This window comes from Genypterus blacodes, unplaced genomic scaffold (genome assembly GCF_046128005.1).
Source record: "Genypterus blacodes isolate CSIRO-AG114 ecotype Tasmania unplaced genomic scaffold, CSIRO-AGI_Gbla_v1 ptg000039l_1, whole genome shotgun sequence".
Lineage (NCBI taxonomy): Eukaryota > Metazoa > Chordata > Actinopteri > Ophidiiformes > Ophidiidae > Genypterus > Genypterus blacodes.
This window is the reverse complement of record NW_027466852.1, coordinates 1,387,776-1,411,291: the sequence shown is the minus strand read 5'-3', so window position 1 is coordinate 1,411,291 and position 23,516 is coordinate 1,387,776. Positions and strand designations below refer to the sequence as shown.

Here is a 23,516-nt window from a genome sequence, read left to right as displayed (position 1 = left end):
GGACAGCTTGAGAACCAGTCACGGAACAGATCACAAAGCACAAACTGTTAAAGGATAATACAAATTCCTGAAAAAACTGAAAATCAACACTATTCCAATTTCAATGAGCAAAATAAGGCAGTTGAAAAGAGTTGGTTAACAAAGGTTACTCTCTGTCTCTCTTAGACACTAAGAATAGTCAAACTCAAGTGAAAGAACTAAATCCCCTGAATAATCCTACACTGTCCTTCAAATGATAATTCATGGTAGGATTACTGATAAACCTTTATTTAATTTCTTAACAAAATAGTACAGTGGGTATCTTCTTATCTATAGTTGTATAGTATAACATTCTTGATTGGCTTGTATAGAATAGAATGAAGTGGGATGCTGCTGACAGTATGGATACAAGTAATGCTTCATTACGTCATTTTATGCATTGAAATATTTATATATTAAAAGCTTTTATTCTAAATGTTTGTACCATTTGAATGCAATTCCGATTCTGTTTTTCCATAGCAAAGAGCTTCATTATGTAAGATTGATTATGTTCTGTATTCCTCTGAGAAAGAGACGATTTTCAGAAGCATGTAATCCTCCATCAAAAAGTTGAAAAAGCCCCAACACCAACAGAACAGTCGAAGGGCCGAGGCTTTATCGGAAGCTGGTCTGTTATTTGTCTCAGTGGGATTGTGCTATGTCTCAGATAGGTCATAATCTTTATGAAAATGTTTCATATTCCTTGCATGAAATAAGGTCACCTTCTTATCAACCAGGCTCTATGCAGTAATCCTGAAGAAACGTCGAACTTCTCATAACTAAAATATACGATGACCTGGTTTAATGAAGCGGGGAACAAAAATAATAATAGGATGGAACATATTCATGTTTTCTGGGAAGTGAGAGGGGAAAACAAGCGAGGTCAAACACACTGGAACACACTGGAACCCAACACTGGAACGGGACGTAATTTGGTGGGAATCTTGTTTCCTGCCAGAAGTGAAATAAATGCAAAAATAATGAAATGGAATCTCAAAGGTCCAAAGCGCTCCTCTGTTTGGACTTGATTGTCACTTTATATGTTGAGGACCACTAATTGTTTGAGTAAAAGTAAAAATGCAGAGCCTGTTTATAAAGACTTCAGTTTGTGTTTTCTCAAGGCTCATAATGCAATAACGTTGAGTCCTGTCTCTGGGTCAGGTTATGAAGGAGTTTAATAACCAGAAACAGGTCAGGAATGCAAGAAAGAAAGATAGAATAACACAAGAAATGAAAATAGAATCACACAAGAAATAAGACCAGAATAACACAAGGAAACAGTCGTTGATGAATTATCTAACCAAACTACCCAACATGATATTGGTCCAGTTTGAATCACTAATCTACTTTTTGAATCAACAAGACATAGACGTTTGTCCCTTCTCTTGTGTCTGTTTATGTGTTACACAGATGCTCTGAGGTAATGGTCATGTGGAGAAAACAGTAAACACCCCATGGGATCAGGTTTCCTTTTGCTGTGGAAATCAGATCAACTATAAGATCTAAAAAGGAACAGGTTCACATTACATCATTACATCTGTGATAGATTTCTGCGCGCAATGTGACCTGGAATAAATCTGACAGACTCTGATCAATAATCACGTGAATAAATGTCCACCTGACACCGATTGGTTGATAACAGGTTTACGAATAGCAAAACTGTATTATATTGAGAAGTTTTCAATGGGTGTCATTTGAAGTAACTTGTGAGGGGTTTGTCTTCAGGCTGTCAAATTCTGATTCATGGTAGACATGTTGTGGGACTGAGTGCTACATAGAAACAATTATCAAGATGTGGATCCACACAATGTCATGGCAACTACTACCTGATCCACCCAAAATGTGAATGTTTGAACCCAGCAGGACTCATTGAGTCTCCTTGTCTTTAAGAGTCTTGATCTACATACACTTCAGCTAAAATGGTTGATTTCATATATCCACGATTGTTGTTACGACTCCATCCTGCTTGAGTTATGTTTTTGTTTGGGGGAAGATGAAGTCTACGCCCCCAGTAAGAGTGAACATTTCCTGACACATGGTCCTATGGCAGACATATTAATATAAATAAATAATTGGCAAACAATTGCAGACTTGTGTATTCCCCTGAGAAAGGAGGTGCACTTTGGCTAATACATTATCTGTTGTCACAATCCAGAATGAGACATTGCGTCTCCTCCTTTGCCATGCATTGATTCTTATTAATGCCCAGACCAAGGCATTCACCTTATTCTGTCTATTTCTGTTTCCCACATATGTATGTATATGGGTTACAAAACTCCATAGTTAAGGTCAGGATTAAGACACATGTGATGTATTCTATACTATGTTCTTTGTCTGATCAAACACAGTGAATGTTTTTATTCCCTGCACTTACATGGCTGTACACTGTATGCTGTTTTGCATGCCAATCCCTCCAAGCTATCCACCATGGCACTCTTTGCACGACTTGTGGCAAAGAACATTTCTAATTCATAAAAGCCAAAAGGATAAATTCAAAATTCATGAGCAATCTGTCCTGCAACAACCAGTGATTTTTGTGACTGTGGGGCAGTGGAGACATGGTGCAACAGAACGGAAAGTTCTGCCTCCCCTCATTTCAAAAGAAGACACACACTCACACAAACAAAGAGAGAGAGAGAGAAAGAGAGAGAGAGAGAGAGAGAGAGAGAGAGAGAGAGAGAGAGAGACATGTGCATGAATTTAAAAGTCTGTCCTGAAGATTGTTGTAAAAAGTTTTTGTTTAAGCAGGATACAAATAAAATAAGGAAACAGAAGGCCGGAAAATCTGTGGAAATGAGCTGCACATACCGATGAGGATGTTTCATCATTATGCAAAGGTTCCTACAAGGTGTCAATTTCGCATTAGACATTATTATAAGGTTTTGTCATCACCATGACAGTAATGTAGTAGTAGAGACAGAGTGACTCCAAACGCATAAAATGCATCCATTAAGTACACGAAAACGCATTCTGGACTGTTATTTTTCCAATACTTTTGTCAAAACATACAGATTAAACGTCTTCATTATTTGAATTTTTAATCAATCAGTGGGATCTAGTTTACATGAAGCTTCTGTGAATGGCTTGTGCGCTTATTTGAACATCAATAAAACCTTAATATAGCTGCAATAAAAGTCAGTATTGCGATTCTGACTGAATTGTTAATTTACATTGCCATCTTGTGGTCGAAATGTAGATCGTGTGATAAATAAAAATGCAAATCAACCAAACTAGCCACAAACTGGGAACGGCACCGTGACGTCTCTTCATTGATTGGCTACCTCACTTGTTACCACCAATCAGATCAACCGTAGGCGGGGTCAGAGCGGAAGCTAACAGGAAGTAAACGATCAACAGCTACATTACTCTGTGAAAACTTTTAGCCACGGCACAACTTTTCAACAATAAACTGTATGTTTAGCTGTTTAAATTATTAACATGTCGACGCTAAACTTTATTCATATATTTTGCTCCATTGTCATTGGGAAACCTTGGATGGTTTAGACAGCATGGGCCACCAGCTGTGTTTGTTTACATGGAGAAAGAGTCGACAAGCTACCGTTGCTAACTAGCGTGCTAAATTGTGTTGTCATATGATCTCAGACTTACAGTACTGCTGTATTCTCATCGATGAAACTCGGTGAAGTAACTAGCTGGATAGTTTACCTCACCCGTCCGTTTCGGTAGCAAAAATCCGCTGTTCCCCAGGTCAGTAAAGCCGTGTGATCCGTCTGAAGGCCCCGGGGAAGAAGATGCCTTGTTCATGTGGGAACTGGAGAAGATGGATCCGGCCGCTGGTCGCCTTACTGTATATTTTGCTCTTAATAGTCGTCTTGCCTCTATGTATCTGGGAACTTCAGGGCTCAGCGGTCAGTTTGTTTTGAATTCTTCTTAGCTTTGAATAATCGCACTTGTACTTAGATTGCCCTGATCAAATGACTCTGAATGCTCACTGACTTACTTTTAATGTAACAGAAGGTCGGCACTCATACCAAAGCATGGTTCATCGCTGGGATATTTGTCTTCATGACCATCCCCATCTCATTATGGGACATTCTGCAGCATCTGGTCCACTACACCCAGCCTGAGCTCCAGAAGCCCATCATCAGGTAAACAGGTCTTACTCTCCCAGACTCGGATAATATGTTACAGTATTCTTATTTTTTATTCTCTGTGTTAACTATTGTGCTGGTATCTTATCTCTAGGATACTGTGGATGGTCCCAATCTACAGCTTGGACAGTGTGAGTTGTTGTACACACAAATCCATCATGCAGCACGCATAAACTCTTCACTCCAAATGACTAATCCAGTAAACTAATTCACAATTTGTCTTCCATCCTATTTTTTCTCCCCCATCTCCTGCCTTTTCCTTTTGTCATGTAGTGGATTGCGTTGAAATACCCCAATATAGCGATCTACGTGGACACGTGCAGAGAGTGTTATGAGGCTTACGTCATCTACAACTTCATGACCTTTCTGCTGAACTATCTTGAAAACCAATATCCCAGTCTGGTGATGATGTTGGAGGTTCAGGAGCAGCAAAAACACCTGCCCCCTCTCTGTTGCTGCCCCCCTTGGCCAATGGGAGAGTGAGTTCCTTTTTTTATCCTCCATAATCGTACCACTTTGTTCCCCAACAAGAGGCTTCTATTCTAAACTTGATGATTTGGTCAAAGTGGTTATGCGAGTGGCGGGTATGAGGTCCATCTTAGGAACGGGCTTTCAAAGTCTATCCCCACCGTGCACACCTTAAAGCTGCGGCACTTAGACTGCTCATCTTTGTTTTACACTGATGCTGATACTGATGATTTCAATTTGAGCCGTTTCTGTTCAGCCAAAATGGTTTAGCCGAAATGTTAATACAGACCAGGAAGTGTCTTCTAAGCAGACGATGTAACAAGAGTCACAGGCTTCAGATTACCTTCAGACGGGAAACCTCAGTAATGGGTTAACATGCCGGTGTGTGATTTATTTTGTCAGACTTTCATACAAAAGGAACGCTGTCTTCTCATTCTGTACTTAAACAGAAGCAATTCAAGCTTTAAATTGAAGCTTTAAATGTCAAGAATGTCAAGAATGGGCCTTGGTTAAATCGATGTTGAGGGAAAATGAAGAGTTGAGCTATGTTTGAGTTTGATGAGTCACGAGCTCTTTCAGGGACTAACTAAACGTAATTATGCCGTAAAACAATGTTGTTGTTCTTATATTCACCTCGTAAAACCTTCCCTGTGCAGGGTGTTACTGCTGAGATGCAAGCTGGGAGTGTTGCAGTACACAGTGGTTCGACCCGTCACAACAGTGATCGCCTTGTAAGTGGACTCTGCTCCTCACGCGCCTTTGTGAAGTCGTACACCTCATGATGTCGTTCCTCATCAGTCACAGCTTTATCCTCTGTATTTGTATCGATTGTCACTTAAGCTGTTGTTGTTTGTTTTCTTTTTTTTATTCCTCCCAGAATCTGTCAGCTGTGTGGCTTGTATGATGAAGGCAATTTCAGTTCCACAAATGCGTGGACATACCTGGTCATCTTCAACAATATGTCACAGCTGGTAATGCGGATTTGAAATTGTACTTTTAGAAGAAATTCATCCACTTTGGCTTTGATCAACCAAACAAGATGGCACATTTTAAGAATCTGTGAAAATCTGTACATTTACTACAATAAAAAAAAAAAAAAAAAAAATATCACGACTCAAAAAGAGAGGTAAAAATTTCAAGAGTTTTGACTTTAAAAAACAAAAATTTGCGACATAATTCATTTGAAAGATTTACCTGTTTTTTTACTACACAATTGAACTGCTTTGCTTTAATTAAGGGCATTATAAGAACTTAGATCTCTGCCAGTATGCTTAGAAATAAGGTGTAATCAGTAAAGAAGTATTCCCTTATTTTGCCTGATGTATTGCCTTCTCTGCTTCCTGCTGACCCTAGTTTGCCATGTACTGCCTGGTGCTGTTCTACAGAGCTCTCAGAGAGGAACTTGGCCCAATCAGACCAGTGGGCAAGTTTCTGTGCGTCAAGCTGGTGGTGTTTGTGTCTTTCTGGTAATTCTCCACGTGTGCAAATGTTGTATTATTCACTCATTTACCTGGAGATATTTAAAGCGCTGCACTGAAAAGTGCTGAGTATTGATTCTTTTCTGAACTCTCTCAGGCAAGCTGTGTTCATTGCTTTGCTGGTCAAAGCTGGAGTCATCTCGGAGAAACGCACGTGGGACTGGCAGAGTGTGGAGGCTGTAGCCACTGGCTTGCAGGTAAGCTGAAGCTCATTTAATGAAACATGAAGCTACTGTATATTCATGAGGTGAAGTTTCTGTTTGTAATCAAAAGATTTAGTGTATTTAAAGTGCATTTGCATGTAGCCTCCGAATCGTTTGTTGTTGTAAATATGTCAGATTGGTTGCTTTTCTTGGTAGTGAGGTGTAACACAACCTGCCACACAATCTCCTCTACTGTCCTGTTTCCTCTCAGGACTTTGTCATATGTGTGGAGATGTTCCTGGCAGCCATCGCCCATCACTACAGCTTCACCTACAAGCCTTACATCCAGGAGGCGGAGGAGGGCTCTTGCTTTGACTCCTTCATGGCTATGTGGGACATTTCTGATGTCAGAGCAGACATTAGTGAACAAGTCCGCAATGTCGGTGAGTGCTCCCATCTACCCCGGTTGCTCTGTTAGTGTCCGGTATTCCTATAGATATGGAAAATACAGAATTTTGTTCTGTTTTACAGGAAGAACAGTTATGGGTCGTCCGAGGAACTCCTACTTTGGAGAGGCACAGAGTGACGGCGAGCGGTCTGGGCTTCTCTCCTCTGCTTCCCAAGATGCCATTGCAGAGGCCTCATCCAACCCGGTGTCACCCAAGGGTCAGTACCAGGGCTTGGGAAAAACGCCACATTCCTTGTCGGCTCCGGCTGGGCTCAGCTCAGCCCCTTGGGATGAAGGATACGAAGCACAACCTGAAGAAACCCAGGACGCCAAAGAACCTACAGATGCAGATCTCATTGTAATCACCTAGCCTCTGCCTCACTGACAGACTGCATCTAACGTGTTTGGGCAGGACCCAATTACAGCCTTGCCTTTACCCATCCTCATTTCACTAATGGAGTATCAAACATAACTGATGAATATTTAAAAAAGGCACATCGACAGAAGGAGGAGATGGCCGTCGACAAATGCAAGAGAAGATGGACGTCTCAGCCACAAAGCTTTAATACTTTCAGTTCAGGAAAGTTATGTTACTGAAATTTTGTTTTTTAGATTATGCATTTTATGCCGTTTTAGTTGTACTAATGAAGTGTGTTACTGAAAATGTTCAAACCCAGATTTGTTACACTATCATGTATATTTAGTTAAGGTCAGTTTCTTCCAAGGTTCCAGTGTGTGTGCTTTGTAAGTGTGACATGCGTATGTGTGTGTTCTAGGTGGTAGGTCACATCATGCTCTCTACTGTGAGACAGTTGAACGATAGGAGAAAGGTACAAATTTGAATGTTGTTTATTTACATAATATCTTGCGGTATAGTGATGTCACAGGACACCACATGAGCAATAATGAAAGGAAGTCTACTGAAGTAAAGCACATTCACTGTCCTTAATGTTCTCAGATCCTGTGAAATAGGAGCAGTGTGTACAAGACAAGCAAGAAGTGTGTGAGATGCACAGTAAGATTGTATTGACTTTCCTGTGACTTTCAAATGGAGTGGGCAGAGCCAAGTATTGCAACGCTATCAGAAATTATGCAATATACTGTACATTTCCTAATGTCTGAGTGGCTATGATTAATATCCAAGTACTCAATTAAATTCAACAATTTAGTCCAAAAATGTACAATCAGCACAGTTCTAGTTACTTCATGCTGTTACTTAATGCCTCTGATCCGTAGCATCGTCTGCTGCATGTCACACGTCCCCTCAGAAGCTCCAGTCGGCTGCAAGTCAAACTGTATTAACAAAGCATTTTTATTCCAGATTTATTTGATAAGCAATTGTCACACTGCCATTCTTTGTGTCCCATGATTGAAGGGTTTCATTTCTTGTCATATTAACTGACATTGATCTGTGCAGGGATATTGACTTCTTCAATGTACATTGCAGGATATCCGTTTTATTTGTCAATAAATACATAAATGTATCATATGTGCAACATAATCTGCATTGCTGACACTTACAGTATGTTGCATTGCCTTACATGTTTTTGATAAACTTTTCAGGATGACATCATATCGGATGTAAACTCCACACTTGAGTTTAATTTTGTCTGAAACACTTTCAGCCTTTAAATAAATCAGATTTAACAGGAAATGTCTTCTTGTCTTTATTAAGAAACTTTATTTTAGAAGCAAAAAATGCTTTCTGCTACTGACAAATTACAGCATCATCACAATCAGGAAGTTATTTTACTTTGTGTTATCTGCTAGAAATGTCTTGTTTATATAGAACAATTTATAATAAAATCCTAATTTGACAGTTTATTGATAACAAGTTTAAGTTCAGTAAACAAGCATAACACTGTTTGGGTTTGCAGCTAGAATATTCACACTGCAGTCATGTGACAAGGAGAACTCTGAAGACTAACAAGTTTGCAGAAACAATGTGCAGTAAAGAAAAGCTGGACTGACAAAAAGAAGCCATGACATTTAATACTAATCATTTCCATTTGGTCAGTGCATGACACACTAGCAGCAAAACTAAAACGCAAGGCACCATTACTCCATGGATCCAGACACAGTGTCTATATGGGCCGTTATGGAGATGGTGCTCTTGTGAAGCTTGACGGCGAGCCGGACCCAGTCTGCTGCTCTCACCTCCAGGGGCTGCTGCAGCACCGCCGCTGCTTGCTTCCAGTGAGAGTTCTGGCTCAGGGTGCTTACGCTGATGTCCTGGTCAAGGTAGATGTGGTACCAGAACGGGATCGCAGTTAGTCTGCCCGCACAGGTCGCCTGGACCTGGAAATCAGGGATCAAGATGCTTCACAGTAAGTAGTAGTACACACAGCTCCCTAAGAGAGAAGTCTATGCCTTAACAGACAGAAAACCTGAGTTCTAATCTGCCTGTCGTATTCTGTCTGTTTTCTCAAAAATGTCCTCCTGTTTTTTTCAAAAATATTCGAACTTTAATCTCAAAATCTTTCTTGTTACATTTTGTAACCTAATGCTCCATCAGCGTTTTGACAAAAGTAGCCAAAGTATACATCTTATGACAGATATGCACGTAACTAAAAGTATTTATTTGCTCAATTCTTCGAAAAACATACTAAATAAAGTATTTCTAATGTGTTACTTTAGCGCTGTGTACAACCCCACATCACCTCTACACCCCAGGTGGTGGACGGTGCACGGAGGTTGAACCGTACCTTGATCTCTCTGTTAACGTAGTTTGCGTTAGTATCCATGAGGTCGAGAACAAAGAGCTCCACAGACTCACTGAGATGCCTGCACTCCAGCGTGGAGAAATCCAGAAACACATGAACTGGTACCTAGATGCGGAGAAGATTTTGAGATAAAAAAAAAAACACTGTTAGATGTTTAGTTAGACATGTAGTCACATTATAGTCCATATACACAGTGACCTTAAGTACAGTCACAAACCAATGCTTGGAAACTTGTACCACAAACTCTTCAAAACCTGACAAACGGACAGTGGCCGCAGCTGGAGAAGCAGCCAAGCAGCACGGTGCTGCCGCTCTTCATCTCCTACAGAACAAAAGAACGTTTCCTCCTCCCTGTCACACTCGGGCAGATCTCGCAGCCTGCTGTTTGATGTGCTTGATGTAATGTGTACTGATGGATTCAGGTAGGGATGTCTCGGGCCAAGCTGTGTGTTCTCTTTGTGACAGTTGTGCTAGAAAGCGTCCTCCACTGAGAGCTTCAAAGATAACATCTGTTTCACTAAACTACTGTCCCGCAAGGGGCCGGTGAAAATAGAGCACAAACACCAGGCGGGAAAGAAAAGGGAGAATTTCCAGACTGAGGTGGGGAAAAGAAGCACTGCACACAACGACGAAGAGGGAAAACAATCCTGGGCTTTTATATTCCTAAAAAAAAAGCCTTGCTCAACAACAACAAAAGGAAAAGGTTGAAGAAGTTTGAGTTTGACTACGCAGCTTTCACAAGCTTTCCTGTGATGTCATTGATAAGGTAAGTGTTTTACATGCATGTCTGGGTTTAATGCAGGGATGCTTACGGTGAACTGGTTGATGAAGGGAGCGATGTTGAAGCCCAGTGTCGGCTCCTGACCCTGGACCGCACTCTCCAGGAGTAACGTGTCCGACTCTACCAGCATGCCGTGCACCACGATGCGCTCTGGGAAGATGCGTCCCCCTTCCTCCAGCAGGCACCTGGCAAAGACAATGAGTACTATTGTTGTCGGATATTGGGCTCTAAAGTGTGTCTTGGTTTCTCAACGTTTCCCCCCATTTTTGGCAGCCGTTCCTCACCTGGCCAGCGAGGCTTTCTCCATCAACTTCTGTCTTATGAGACCACAAGTCTCGACACAGTCCAAGATGATGGCCGTCCAAAGTTTCTCGCTGGTGGGCCTCTGGAGTGTCCCCTGCTCGTCCTCCATGCGGTTGAGCCAGAACTCCAGACTCTGTTCTGGGATGTCGTTGGAGCGTGCCAGCCTCTTGAGGATTTCCTGCTGCTTGCTCTTTTCCACCGAGCTGTAGGCCTTAACGTGTCCTTGGCTGGCAGCTATGAGGGAGAGCAGAGAGAACCCCTCCGACACGTCCAGCACATAGAACAGGTCCGCGCTGTCCACGCCGTTGGTGGAGTTGGCGAGGCCGGCGGCGGATCGTTGCTCTCTGCTTTTCAGATTGGTGATGAGTTTGCTGAACGCACTGCTGAAACTCTGATGGTAATGCCGATTGTTCACCAGTGCCATTTCTGAACTTTCTAGCATGCAGAAGTCTTTGGCTGGATTCTGGTCGGTTTGAAGACACGCCAGAGCGCTGCACAGTTCTGCCTCTGGGTTGGGGTTGGAAACAAAGCTTCCAGTGTGCTGCGACTCCGGGGGCTTGTCTAGACCGATTTCGTGCCCGTCTCTCGCCACGGCAACGCTGCAGAGCCTCAGGTAGGCATCTCTGCAGGAGACCTCGATAATCAGCTCGTCCCTGGGCCTCAGAATGAAACCTGAGGGAGAGGGAGGGAGGAGGGGGGAGGGGAGAGGAAAAGCGGGACAGGTAGAGAAGTCAGGGGAGGCGGGGAGAGGTAAAGAGAGTGAGCTCAGCGGAGAATTGAGATTCACGGGGGGGAGACGCATAGAAACGAATCCTGAAGGAATAACATCTGCTCGCGTCTTCATGTCAGCGCGCGGCTTGTCAGAGTCATTTGGGGAAAATGCATATTTATCGCCTATAAGAATTTCATGAACACTAAACAGTGTCACAGGCGATCCCGGTGCACACGTCACAGCAGCCGGGTAACGGATGTTGGTGATCAGCAGGAAAGGTGGCAGCTGCTTTGATGCTGCCACGGCCAATTAATGGAGCTAAGAAAAGCAGCAGACTGAGAGTCCTGTCTGCAAGATGAGGCGCCGTGATAACAAATGGAATGAGTTACTGCTCACAGAGGTTTGTGCAACCATTACTTAAAGGAAAACTGATTTAAATGAATCAATTGATCAATTTTAAGAACATCAATTCAAAAACACAGCCAAAAATCTAAAAACAAGACTTCTTTTGTATAGAAGCACCACATCTGTCCAGACCTGCAAATCCCACTGTTTTATGAAAAAAGGAACAAAATGCCCTAAAAAATGCATTAAAACATTTAAGAAAGTGAAATAAAATGTTGTAAACTAATCTAAACACACCGAAACATAAAAGACAAACAGGGACTCAACTAGAACACAGTCATGATAAACAGGCCTCCATAATTGACTGAAGACTGGAATAGCTGCAGTAATAATTAAAGGCTAAAATAAATTCTTCAGGTATACTTTAATTTTGTACAGTTAACATATGTTTGATGTTTTTAATGTCTGTTTGATTTTGTCAGTTCTTTATTTATTATATATTGGATTTGTATTTATTCATTGTCTTTAAAGTATTAACTGCTGATGTAACCAGATAACTGAGTTCAGCCTGGCATGCCTTCTGCAGCTTCTCAGCTTGACTTGAACAAACACTGCCCTCATCTGATGAAACTCAGAATTGCATGGAAGAGGAGAGCAGTAGACGAGCGGAGGATGGGGGGGACAACGGGGGTCTCACCTTTGGCGCAGTGGACGGGGTAGATGGCTTGCTCCCAGCATGTGTCCTCCTGGGGAGCGGTGGACAGGCTGCTGTCCTCGTCCAGGTGGAGCTGGAACCACACGGCCAGGGCGTCCAGCTCGCCCTCCTGGGTGACGAGCAGACGCACCTGCCGGGCCTCCCTGGAGCTCAGACCCTCCAGTTCCTACAGGCACATAAGACCCCAATGTAAGCCTCAAACGCCCGCCAGCAGATGTGAATGATGAACAGCAGGGACTCGATACTGACTGACCTAATTCTCAAATGGCAACATCATTATCCATAACTGTATCAAACTGTCTGAAGCACACGTCTGGTCCGCCTCTGCTCACCTGCACATTGTTGAAATCGATGTCGAGGGCTCTGAAGGGCTCGGTGAGAGGTTTGTAGCCCCCCGGCAGTCTGCTGAGTCTCTCCGTGGTGTACGGCTCCACCGAGTCGTCCGGCATGAAGGTGCAGCTCACCGGGCTCCGGAGCTCCCCCGCCGCAGCCAAGGACAGGCCACCCACCTCGGACACACACATCCTGTGCAAAAAGAGGAACGGTGGTGTGTGTGACCTGAGCTCTGCTGTGTTTACAGAGACAGATTCGACCCGGGGGCGAGTCCGGACTAGATTTGTGGAGATTACCTGTGATGCCGGCGGATCTCAAGGCACTCGACGGCCATTCCAAACACAGTGGCTCCAGCAGGGATGACCCGGCCTGTCACAGAAGCCTCCGCAGAGTCACTCAGGGCACGCTGAAGGAAACAGAACCAATTTTGAAATGGCCATTATCTGTCCATCTGTGTATGTACGATGCGGAACACCGTGTGCTCTAGCCCATGAGGATGTCGCGTAACCGGACGAGATATTGAATTACATTTCCTGCCGTGTGTTTGTTTGTTACGCAACCGACTTTCAGTTAAACTATCATATCATCATTTTTCATAACTCAATTGATTACTGACTAATCACACGTGAGCGGAGCCAGAACTGGGAGATGTTTGGCATTTCTACCTGATATATGCTGAAAACAAATAAAGGAGTGTTTCAATTGTTGTCGGGTATATTTCCCCTAGATCAACTCATTCATTATTCAGTCATCCCAGCATGCGTTTTAAAGGCTTTCGGTCACCTGTGGAGGGAGGAGTAGGTGGTGCCAGGCATGAATGAGGCTCTCTATGATGCCTTCGCCAAACAATCCTGCATCTACCGTCTCCGTCACCACCAAAGACACTCTGGGAAGGAGGCAAAAAAAGACAGTTTAGGTGGAAAAAACAGTGGCAAACGCCTTCATAACTACATACGCAAACTGAGGCGATTCTTTTCCCAGCGCTGCAGCCTTGAGGATCGACGGATCTCACCTGTGTGGGATGTCTTTGGGCACTTCCATCTCCAGAGATTTCATATGGAGGAGCTTGATGCTGCCCTCCATCCCATTAGCGCTCAGCACTTCGCAGGCCAGTTCGTACATTGTCTTGGACAGTTCGCAGGCGTAGACCTCTGCCGCTCCCGCCTGCTTGGCACACATGCTGAACAGGAACGAACCAGAGAATAAGAACAAGAATCGAGACTGCAATGTATCCAGGAACACAAGGTTTATTCTAGCTGTAGCCAAAGTAAATGAGTGTGTAAATGATAGATAGTACAGATTAAATCTCAATCCTCGTGAAAATATCTCACCCAAGGATCCCAGTGCCTGTACCTATGTCAAGCACGGTATTGCAGCCGCCCTGAACAGCTTTCCGGATGGCTTGCTGGTACTTCTGGTTCCTGCCGCGGTCGTTCAGCATCAAGAAATGCCAGCGCTCCACCAGCCAGTTGGCCACGCGGTAGAAGTTCTCCCTGGCTTCTGGGTAGTCCGGTCTGAGCTTCAAGGCTTTGTGGAAATGACCCGCCGCCTCGTCTCTAAAGCCCATTCTGATCGTAAAAAAGGAAACCCACAATGGTCAACAGAGGTACAAGCGGAAAATTTGGATAAAATGTAAAGTTGTAGTTTTTCACCGTAGTAAAGAAAGTGATGATAGAATACAAGAATGCATGCAGAGTAAGAGAATACCTGAACAGGTGTTCTCCCATGCTGTTTAGGATGACCTCATCAGCAGGGTAGAGTTCCAGGGCTTGTTCGTAGCAGCTAAAGAGGTCCTGAATGCGGCCCAGGGAGTCCAGCTCATCTGCCCATTTAAAAAGAGTGAACCTGAAGGATTCCTGCAGGGATCAAACCACAACACTGCACTTAAGACATATTTTACTACTGGTGTGCTACTTAGTCACTTCAAAGCATAAACACAAACTTGCGTGAGAGGTTACGTACACACAGCCTTTGGCAGTAAACACAGACTGTTCTACAGAATACAAACAGTTGTTACCCTTGCAAAGTCCTTAAAGGCTGGTGCAAGGTTGAGCACCAGAAGGTAGTGGACGAAAGCAGTCCCATAATCTTGGTTGAACAGGCACTGCTGGGCGCTTTCCAGGGAGCTACAGACCAGCTCGTTCCTGACCGGATCCTCTCGGCGCCGCCGTCTGTTCCTCCTGCCGTGCTTTGGCCTCACACTGGCATTGGGCATCCCTTACAAAAAGGGACAGAGAGAAATAACAACGTCAACTAAACCAGTGGTAATCAACAATAATAACACATATTTATCATTGATACATTTGTTCTTTGGATAGGTTAGGTTTCCGGATATAGTAATAACACAAACCAGCAGCCTGTTCATAACAAGCTGCCCTTTACCCGTATGTAGCTAATGCATTTAGTCGAAATTATATTCATAATTGCAATTGTTTAAAAATAGTTTATTGTTTATGCCCATTTTCTATTGTTGTACTGGCAACACATGCAAGTTAGCTTCCCCACACGTTTGAGCATCCAGGATCAATAAACTTTAATCGAATGCTATGTAATAATAACAATAATAATAATAATAAGACATATTTCAGCAATACTTGAAACATATAGGCTACTTCTTTTTCAGGCAGTTGTCATTCCATCTCTAAATCAGTCAGACTGAAGTGAAAAAGCATCATGCTGACAATCACTTACTGTGTGTTGTGTAAACGTTAACGTTATGAAGGCCTCGGTAGTCCAGAGCGGTACACACCAAGGGGATCCCCGGTGTTTGGTTTAGGCGTCGCTCCAAATCTCACACACCCTCGGCCGCTATGAGGACGCTTTGGTCAGCATGGTTGTGTCGCTTTTATCCATCCACATAGCGGCGCTTCCCAGGTCAGCGGCGCTACAAATAGCAACGTCAAAAGAAATGGGTGCATTTATTTATGTTCACCGTGTGTTTTCCTAGTTAGACACTAAAGTATAAATCACATCTCCACGAAGAATCGCGCATTTTTTTGATATCTAAGACCTGTCTGGACACGACCAGAACAACGAAAATGTGCTTACGCTAAATAACTCGGACAGAAACCTGCGACTTCATGCTGAGTTCCGCATTGTACGGAAAGCTATATGAAGCCTGTATCCGGTAATAATCGCTGAAAAATGAGTGGGAAACACGCTGGATAATAATTTTCGTTATAATTTAATAACAGTGCAGTTGTGTGAACGACAAAAATATATATTTCCTTTAATAGCGCCAAAGGCAGAGGATTCCCAAAGCAAACCCAAAGAGTATAAATTAAATCAAGATCATTACCGTAGCTATTTTAAGGAGTAACATTATTATTACCATGAGTAGTAGTAGGAGCAGTAGTATTCTTATTGCTATTAGAATTAAAGGTGGCATAATTGTTATATTGACTTCTCTGTATAGCTATGTTCGTCCAGTCCAGCTGTGGTGCAAAAGCAGTTTCACCATTTTGTGTAATGGAAAATGGACTGATCAATAACATTATCCCACATTGATTATCCTGTATGTTTACGCAGAGTTGTTCAATGCTGTGTTGGTTTCAACCACTTGCAGTGGATCATGCCAGAGTTAGGCCATTTGTTGTCCAGTGTTTCATAATCTATAATTGTTTTAACCAATTGTTGGATGGCGGCCTTGCTAACAACTGGCAGCTGGTTCCTGTACCGGAAGATTGCAGTGGTCTGTTTTCAGGTCATTTGTGTAATGTGATCATTTTTCTTCTTCGAGAAAGAACCTCTGGTACTAGGATTTTTACATGTATCTGTCTCTATTGTTCTTGTCTGGGTGCCTCTGGTGTCCACAGAATTGTTTATGGGCATTACATTTTATTAATTAAATAATTCAGTAATTGTTATTATTATTTCATATTGCTTATATACTTTTAACTGAGTGAGTTTAGATGTATTGCCATAGACATTGAAACGTGTGACAGTGCCCGCCATTACAATGAAAACCTTGTATTATCTTGGACAATTCACAAAAGGCAAATGAACACGTACAACCAAGTAAATAAACATTAACAGAAGGCAATTTATTTTAAAGTATAGTGTAAAATGCAAAAAGACCATGAAATCTCAATATATTCGCCAAAAACAGATAACAATAAAGGGAGAAATTAAAATGTACCGTCTTTTACCAGTGCATGAGAATGTGTCGTACATTCAAATGTACAAGAGTTCAATGTAGAGCAATCCTTTATGTCTCGCCCCAATCCATATGTTAACACTAAATTGAGGCTTTAATTAAATGAGCGCTGTTGTCATTTTGACACCAAACAGTCAGACTCTCTTTGACAGACTCAGCAACGCATGAGTATGAAAATAAAATTCATCCGATAAACTGGTAAATTCATGCAAATACTCCGTCGTTACCGCCACATAAAGTCAGTCAGTCTGATACACGAGGACGGAAGTAGGCGGCGGTGGATTCTCTCGCTCTACACTCTTTGTTACACTTTTTTTGCTACACGCACGCAGATGTCAGCAGAGTTTCCCAATCTGTCACAGTGCGAGGTAGAGTGCGTGTGGTGGGCGAGGGAAAAAGTTACAGGGGATTACAGCAGGCATGGTTTTCTAACGACTTTAATGAACACACTCGGGATTATTACTTCAACCGACTGGGTGTTATTACGAGTCACCATTTAACTCCGTTGGCTACCACCGCGTAACTTGACAACTGTGGAACAACACCCATGCGCCTGTGTCCGAAGTTACCATGCTAAGCAACGCTAGCTCCCTAACGTAGATATGCTCTTCTTTGCTACACTACACAGGGAGTTTACCAGCGGAAAAAGTGGTTGTTTGGTCGCACCGGAGAGTTTTCCATCCACGAAGTGAACGACGTTCTTTAACCAGGTGCTTGTAAAAAACAAAACGAAGCCGCCGACCTATCTGGAGCCATGGGACTACACCCGCTGGAGTTCAGTGAGTGCTATCTGGACAGCCCAAGCTTCAGGGAGAAGATCAAGACACACGAAGCAGAGCTGGACAAGACCAACAGGTTCATCAAAGAGCTGTACAAGGATGGAAAGAACCTCATCAATGCAACAAAGCGTAAGATCACCTATTTACTACTTTAACCAACTGTTTTCTGCAATCTGTGGGTCCCGTGAGCTTTATATTTAGGGGGGAATACCAGGGAAATCTTACTGCTAGTGTTTATACTTTAACATGAGATTAACATTTGCTGAATTAATTTTCCCCCAAAAGCTTCTTAACCCACAGGACTGTTTCCTCACAGTCACACACATACTTACACACACCTCCCTTAAAAATGATTAGATCATTATCTGTGTGAACTCTAGTCTTGTGGGCTGGGTTTGGCCTCAGGTTATTGGCTGTTATTGTCGCATAAAGTCATGGAAGAGAGGCTGCTGTCAATATGTTACAGTTTCATTTGGAAATTCTTTCAGATGCTTCATTGTACCTTTACCCGATTTCCCACAATTGCCTTTGCGGTTGCCAGGTTGAAAAGTTGCAGCATGGAACAGTGTAGTGTTTACATGTAGATTAGTTTCTGTAGCTCATATGGACTATGCACTAGGTTGGTGCTCTTGATTGTGGGTTTTTGTTTCCACACTGCTGCCTTATTACAGGTATGATCACAATTTCTGGCCCTAGTAACAGAGCCCTTCTGGAGTCAGAAATGTGCTGGCAAACGCTACAAGGTGATCTCACTGCCTTCACAGTGTGAGGTGCCTTGGACAGCTGTGGTGACATGTTCATTCAATTGCATCACAAAGGTTTTCTATCAGCTGGAGCTCCATGATTCAGCCTAATGTCCCGGTCTAAGCAGGCCATACCTTTTTGACTAAAGATCTAAGGAATGCACCTGGGAAGCACCAATGTCGCCGTGTCCCTTTTTAAATTATGTGCAATTGTGAAGTAGAGCACCAAGTATGCTGGATATGTATATACTGTATCTGTGTTAGGCAACTATCAGCCAATCATCTGGCTTCTCACTATGCTGATTGACCGCAGATGCCAAGGAGATCTTCTGCACACTGTTGCATCACTACCGTCACCATCAAACCTGTACTGTTGACACCCTGCTCTGTCGATTCACAAACTCCTGCAGTTTATGCTTAATTCAGACATACAGTCATGTTGTTGGTGAGTTCTGTGCTAGGACTGCTAAGTCTGCATGTCACTATTGCCCTTGCTTCTATTTGCATGCAGTGAATTTGGACATTCCCGTCTTTGTTTTCTTCCATCAGGACTGCAGCCAATAAGATAGGTTTGGGTTTTAATCCTTCCGATACTCTAAAACTCCTAATGTGTGCGTTAGGGTGGAAATGCTATTATGCAACTTGAGTGTTTCATAAATAATGCATTTAATCCAGTAGTCTCTGTTGTGCACATTTGGCGCTTTGACTACACGTGACTCATTATGGGGAAATTGCACAAGGAGGTGGCCATCGAACGTCTCCAGGAAACATACAGTCAGACAGGGCTTCAGTGTTGAAATGAAAGATGAACCACCTGTCTTTTTTATCCAGCCTATACCAAGGAATCAATGACGCAATTATCTGCCGACCTCTCGGCTTGTCTTGTATTGGTCACAGATGGCTGGATATTGATAGTTTGCTATGCTAGTGTAAGTCTATATAGACGGTGTCCCGTTTCAGGAGGGAGCGTCGGGTCTTCTATGGTTGGACTATGCAGGGTGTGAGTTTCTGTAGGTGATTGAAAGTGTTTAAATGGTCCATATGGTTGTTTTCATCATAGTTTATTATCCCTCTTTTCACCATAAAAGCATGATGCATCATCAGAGCTAGGGAGTCTTTAGTTAAAGTCTCTCCAATGGGAATACTGGGAATTTGGCTTCAGTTTAAACTAAATATTCTGAGTTGTGTACCGCTGTTATCAGCACACACAGTATTCTATGCACTCACAGTATTGAGCTTGACCTCTGCTGCACGGACACCCATTTTCTGTCCCTTCCGCCAATGTCAAATGACTGTGTTTGACATACCGGGATCACTGTAATCACGGGGTGTTGACGGTCCTCCTTAATCACAGGAGCGGAGCAACTCCACAACATCATCCACCTGCATCAGCAAAAAGAAAAAGCGTTATTTTGTTATTTAGAGACATAATCTAGACTCAAAGCAAACGCTGCCATTTCCCAAAAGAGTCTCACACTGGCAGCCTTATGTCACTCTTTTTTTACAGACATTCACAAACCACGGTGTAGTTGCATCACAGATCACAAGCTATAGCCTAAGTATAACCTAAGACTAAGTTATAAAGTAACAGCCTTGTTCATTTACACACGCAGGGTGGAGCTCCGCCTCAGCCGAGCTCCCATTACAAACCAACACGGTTTGTCTCCAGACAACGCAATCAGTCGTCTCAGTTCTCCTCTTAGGGAAAGCGGTTGTTTGTTTTTATGAATCTTTCCTTCTTTGTGGTTGGTAAAAGAGGAAGGGTGACTTTTCAAATAGCCTCGCTTTAGGGATGGGTGGACTTGATTTGGGCAACAGAGCGCTGCAAGGGTGTCGGTATATGAGGATCGCTACTGGCTTTACAAGATGATTTTACACTTAGCTGTGTTGTAAAAGGATTGAGTCTGAGATTGAGTCTCTTTATACCCCACAGTAAACTTCCCATATTTAGAGAAATAGTGCTGAAACACTTTGTTTTCCATTTGACGCTGGAAATATTGGACTTGCTGTTTGGACGCTTTCATGGAACTCAAGTCCCAGTCCATCCTCAGCCGCAAAGTTACTCCCGTCACTCCTACGGCTCTGAGGATGTCCCATGATGGAAAGTCCTTGGATCTGGAAGGAAATGTCAAAACAGTGCCCGGGTCCAAAGAGCCGTGACACGGAAGTGCCCACTAGGAGAGCAACGTGCAGATGTGCTTCTGTTTCGCTGAGTTTCCTCCACAGGAACTCTGTCCCGTCTGTGCCCTCTCCAACACCCAGCACTGTTATTGTCCGTCACTCATTTGGCCACACAAATGATGTCATGTTTGCGGGTCAGGAAAGAATGACTTCTCCATTTGAGAGGAGGAGTCGTTTGTATGTTAATTATCTCGTCGATGTGTCCAACAGCCTGGTCAGACCCATTTCATGTTTTATTTGATAGCGTATCACTAGAATGATCAGGGGAGCCAGGCTGGACCGAGGGGGTCAAGCTCAGTCACCTCCACAGCTGGACTTCAGATGCTCCTGGCATGTGGGTTAAAAGTCATAATAGCAAAGTGACACACGCACACTGCTTTATTATAACGCAAAATGCCTTTATTAATGCGTCAAAGCATCCTCATTTGTTGATTGTACAACGGTTCAGAGGAAGGTCGGCGTACCTCAGGACCTCGAGGAACTGTATTCTAGTATTCCGCACTGAAAAAAAACAAACCCAGCTATGTAAACATATTTTTCTCATCGGGGTAAACGGATTTAATAGTTTGCTGTCGTGGTGCGCTCCGACTCAAAGCTGCTTTCTATAATCACAGCACCGATTCTGCCAAAGAGCCACATCACATCTTTCATTAAATACGCATTAGCACAGACATGAAGTCATGTGGGAGGAACGCTTTTCCATCTCTGGCTTTCGAGTAAACAAGGCCCACTCAAACAGTAACGGTCCATACCTGAGATTATGATGCTTTGGGGACTCTTTTTCTTCTTTGGTGGAGAAAGTTGTTTATTTTTTGGAACAAATCCAGCATTTCAGAGTTTTATGTGCCCCATATGCAGATACTAACATACATCTATTATCTCTATTATCGACAGGATACTGCTGATTACAGCCTAGCCCCTGTAACCCTCGGAGAACTCACCCTACTGTCTTGTTTTGAGCACCGGGAAGTCGTGGGTGACGCAATGCATAGATCGGGGGCGGGCTAGAGCTGGCAGGAGGACCGACACAGCGCGAGGGAGAGAGAGTTTTGCTGGGAGGGGACGGGTTTGTGGGTTCGGACGGGGGCAAAGGTGCAGCAGCGTGGCTGGAAAAGACGGGCAAGTGGAACAGGAAGGACTGGGGGGGGGGGGAGGCACAGCACAGCATGTAAACACTGGCCGCTCTGTCCGGGCCTGGACCCTCGCAAGCTCTGACCCGAGTGGCACATCTGATAATAAGTGTGTAGAAATCATAACAAACAACACTCAGACTGCTGCCAACGAATACACGGCGGACATGGTTGATAATATACCCAAAGTGACCCTCTGCGCTTGAACTTTGACCTATACATGCCTTTTTCCTGAATTGTTTTGGGAGAAAGCTGTCACAGCAGCCAATACACACAAAGTTTAGTTTCCTCCTTTTGACTTAATGGTTGGAAAACAAGTTATGCCCCTTGACAGGATTATCTTAAGTACACTTATTTAGGTAATACAGAGACTTCTTGCCAGGGACGCCATTGCAGAGTTAATGAGATAATGCGTCCAAAGTGAAGCCACAGTTAGAGAGACACACCAAGCATGACTGTTTCTTATAATGACCCCGAGGCGCAGCTCAGTCATCATGTCGCGGAATTAAATATTTCAACAAAGTTCGCCGGCTCAACTATGGCGTCGATATTTGGCAGCCGTCTTGCCTCTGTATCTGCCGCTGACGGTAAACACGCGCTCGTACAGTAACACTGCAGTGTCCCGCTCCGGCAAAGTATATGAAGCGCGTAAGCACAATAGCTTTGTTTGCAATGTATCTTTGTGCTGTTCATCGTTGAAGCCACCAGCCCAGATACAGATAGTGTATACACCTGCTGTATCTGTGTGGGGGGGGGGTTGTGTGTGTGTGTGTGTGTGTGTGTGTGTGTGTGTGTGTGTGTGCGTGTGTGCGTTTGTTACTGCTAACAGTCCTCTTGCAGATAGATGAGCGAGCTGGAGCTTCTCTTGCTCTGATCTGTGCTGCTCCACACTAACCACAGCCCTCCGTTTCCCTTCCATTCTACCAGCGTTGTGCCATCTGTTATTCTTAGCACCTCGACTAATAGGGGCACCTGTGTTTTTTCCCCGCACAGCTCTGCATTTCTTTTTCTTGTTTTTCTCCACCCCGTTGCAGACAAACTTGGCTCGTAGCAGATAGACGTAAGGTGGGGTCTGTATGACTCACGCTCTAGCCTGCAGGCCCGGGGTCTCTGCTTTTCTGCACAGAAACTAGCCAAGTTTGACAGTTCCCAGGTTTGCTCTGAAATGCCTTGCTTTAAAAGGCAAAAAGCAGACGAAGCCTTTGCTTGGACTCTGGTGTGCCCCTGTGTGTGGTATTTCTTGTGCTTGTGATGTTCTCTCCTCTAGGATAGCTGCTATCGTTTCAATCTGTTCTGCAGACCTCTCATCTGACAACGTTTGTTTATTGCTACAGTGATCCTATCCAGTTGACGTACGCTCTTGTAATTGGAATTGACACTATGCAGCGACACAGATGCCGTCTTTACTTTTTTCCTTCTCCGAGAGCCGCTTGCGCTGCTGTGTAACGTCGGGGCTTCGCCTATCAGGATGACATTCATTCTTCACATTTGATGTAATGAAATCCCTGCAGTTTGGCCTCTTATTGCTCCATTAACTGTCCACCCCTGCACTTAGTTAAACAAGCGTTCAGTGTGCAGCGCTGCAATCAGTCTGTGGCTGGGTGTGATTGTACAGAGCGTTTGTGGAACACACTCGCATATGGCTCAAATGAAGGGACTGCAAATCTATTCATTGACATCAGTGTTCTTTGTGTAAGGCCTCTATTGTGCACAGCGACCTGGGCCTTCATCCCGTCATTGCTGAGAAAGGATTACCCTTGAAATTCTAATCCAGTTTATTTTAAAAGGTAGAAGGCTTAAATTCAATTAACCTTTAGAGAAAAGGTCAAGCAGTGCACAACAAATGACTTTTGTTGAAATGAAGCGTTTTATTATGATTGTTTTGAGTTTTTAGTACAGTAGTATATCTCTTCCCTTATTTCATTCCCTTTCAGAATAGAGTGATATT

General features: G+C 43.5%; 3 protein-coding genes across 7 annotated transcripts in view; 2 read left to right on the top strand and 1 right to left on the bottom strand.

Moving 5' to 3' along the window:
* The first annotated feature begins 3,345 nt into the window (after positions 1–3,345).
* tmem184c (transmembrane protein 184C) lies at positions 3,346–8,148 on the top strand. 2 transcript variants are annotated; one of them, XM_076147909.1, is made up of 10 exons: positions 3,346–3,887; positions 3,997–4,127; positions 4,225–4,261; positions 4,404–4,609; positions 5,255–5,329; positions 5,476–5,569; positions 5,952–6,064; positions 6,174–6,273; positions 6,491–6,662; positions 6,751–8,148. In XM_076147909.1, exons 1-10 carry the CDS (start codon positions 3,771–3,773, stop codon positions 7,035–7,037), a joined length of 1,332 nt encoding a protein of 443 aa, XP_076004024.1. In that variant the 5' UTR covers positions 3,346–3,770; the 3' UTR covers positions 7,038–8,148. The 2 variants fall into 2 exon arrangements, with proteins under 2 accessions (XP_076004024.1, XP_076004023.1); XM_076147908.1 differs by having other exon boundaries at positions 3,994–4,127.
* Positions 8,149–8,175: 27 nt separating this feature from the next.
* prmt9 (protein arginine methyltransferase 9) lies at positions 8,176–15,771 on the bottom strand. Its single transcript, XM_076147907.1, has 13 exons — positions 15,271–15,771; positions 14,597–14,796; positions 14,287–14,435; positions 13,911–14,147; positions 13,592–13,759; positions 13,363–13,465; positions 12,876–12,985; positions 12,579–12,771; positions 12,229–12,412; positions 10,456–11,146; positions 10,203–10,356; positions 9,373–9,495; positions 8,176–8,965 (listed from the first exon to the last, which is right to left on the bottom strand). The coding sequence occupies exons 2-13, from the start codon at positions 14,792–14,794 to the stop codon at positions 8,726–8,728; spliced, it is 2,550 nt and encodes an 849-aa protein (XP_076004022.1). The 5' UTR covers positions 14,795–14,796; positions 15,271–15,771; the 3' UTR covers positions 8,176–8,725.
* A 1,291-nt stretch (positions 15,772–17,062) lies between these two features.
* arhgap10 (Rho GTPase activating protein 10) overlaps positions 17,063–23,516 on the top strand; it is a 40,187-nt gene continuing 33,733 nt past the window's right edge. For 2 of the 4 annotated variants that reach the window (XM_076147633.1, XM_076147629.1), the window contains exon 1: positions 17,064–17,643. In XM_076147633.1, the coding sequence (XP_076003748.1) occupies positions 17,490–17,643 (154 nt within the window). In that variant the 5' untranslated portion in view covers positions 17,064–17,489. Of the gene's footprint in view, positions 17,644–23,516 lie in introns of all 4 variants that reach the window. The other 2 variants (XM_076147630.1, XM_076147631.1) reach the window with 2 other exon arrangements.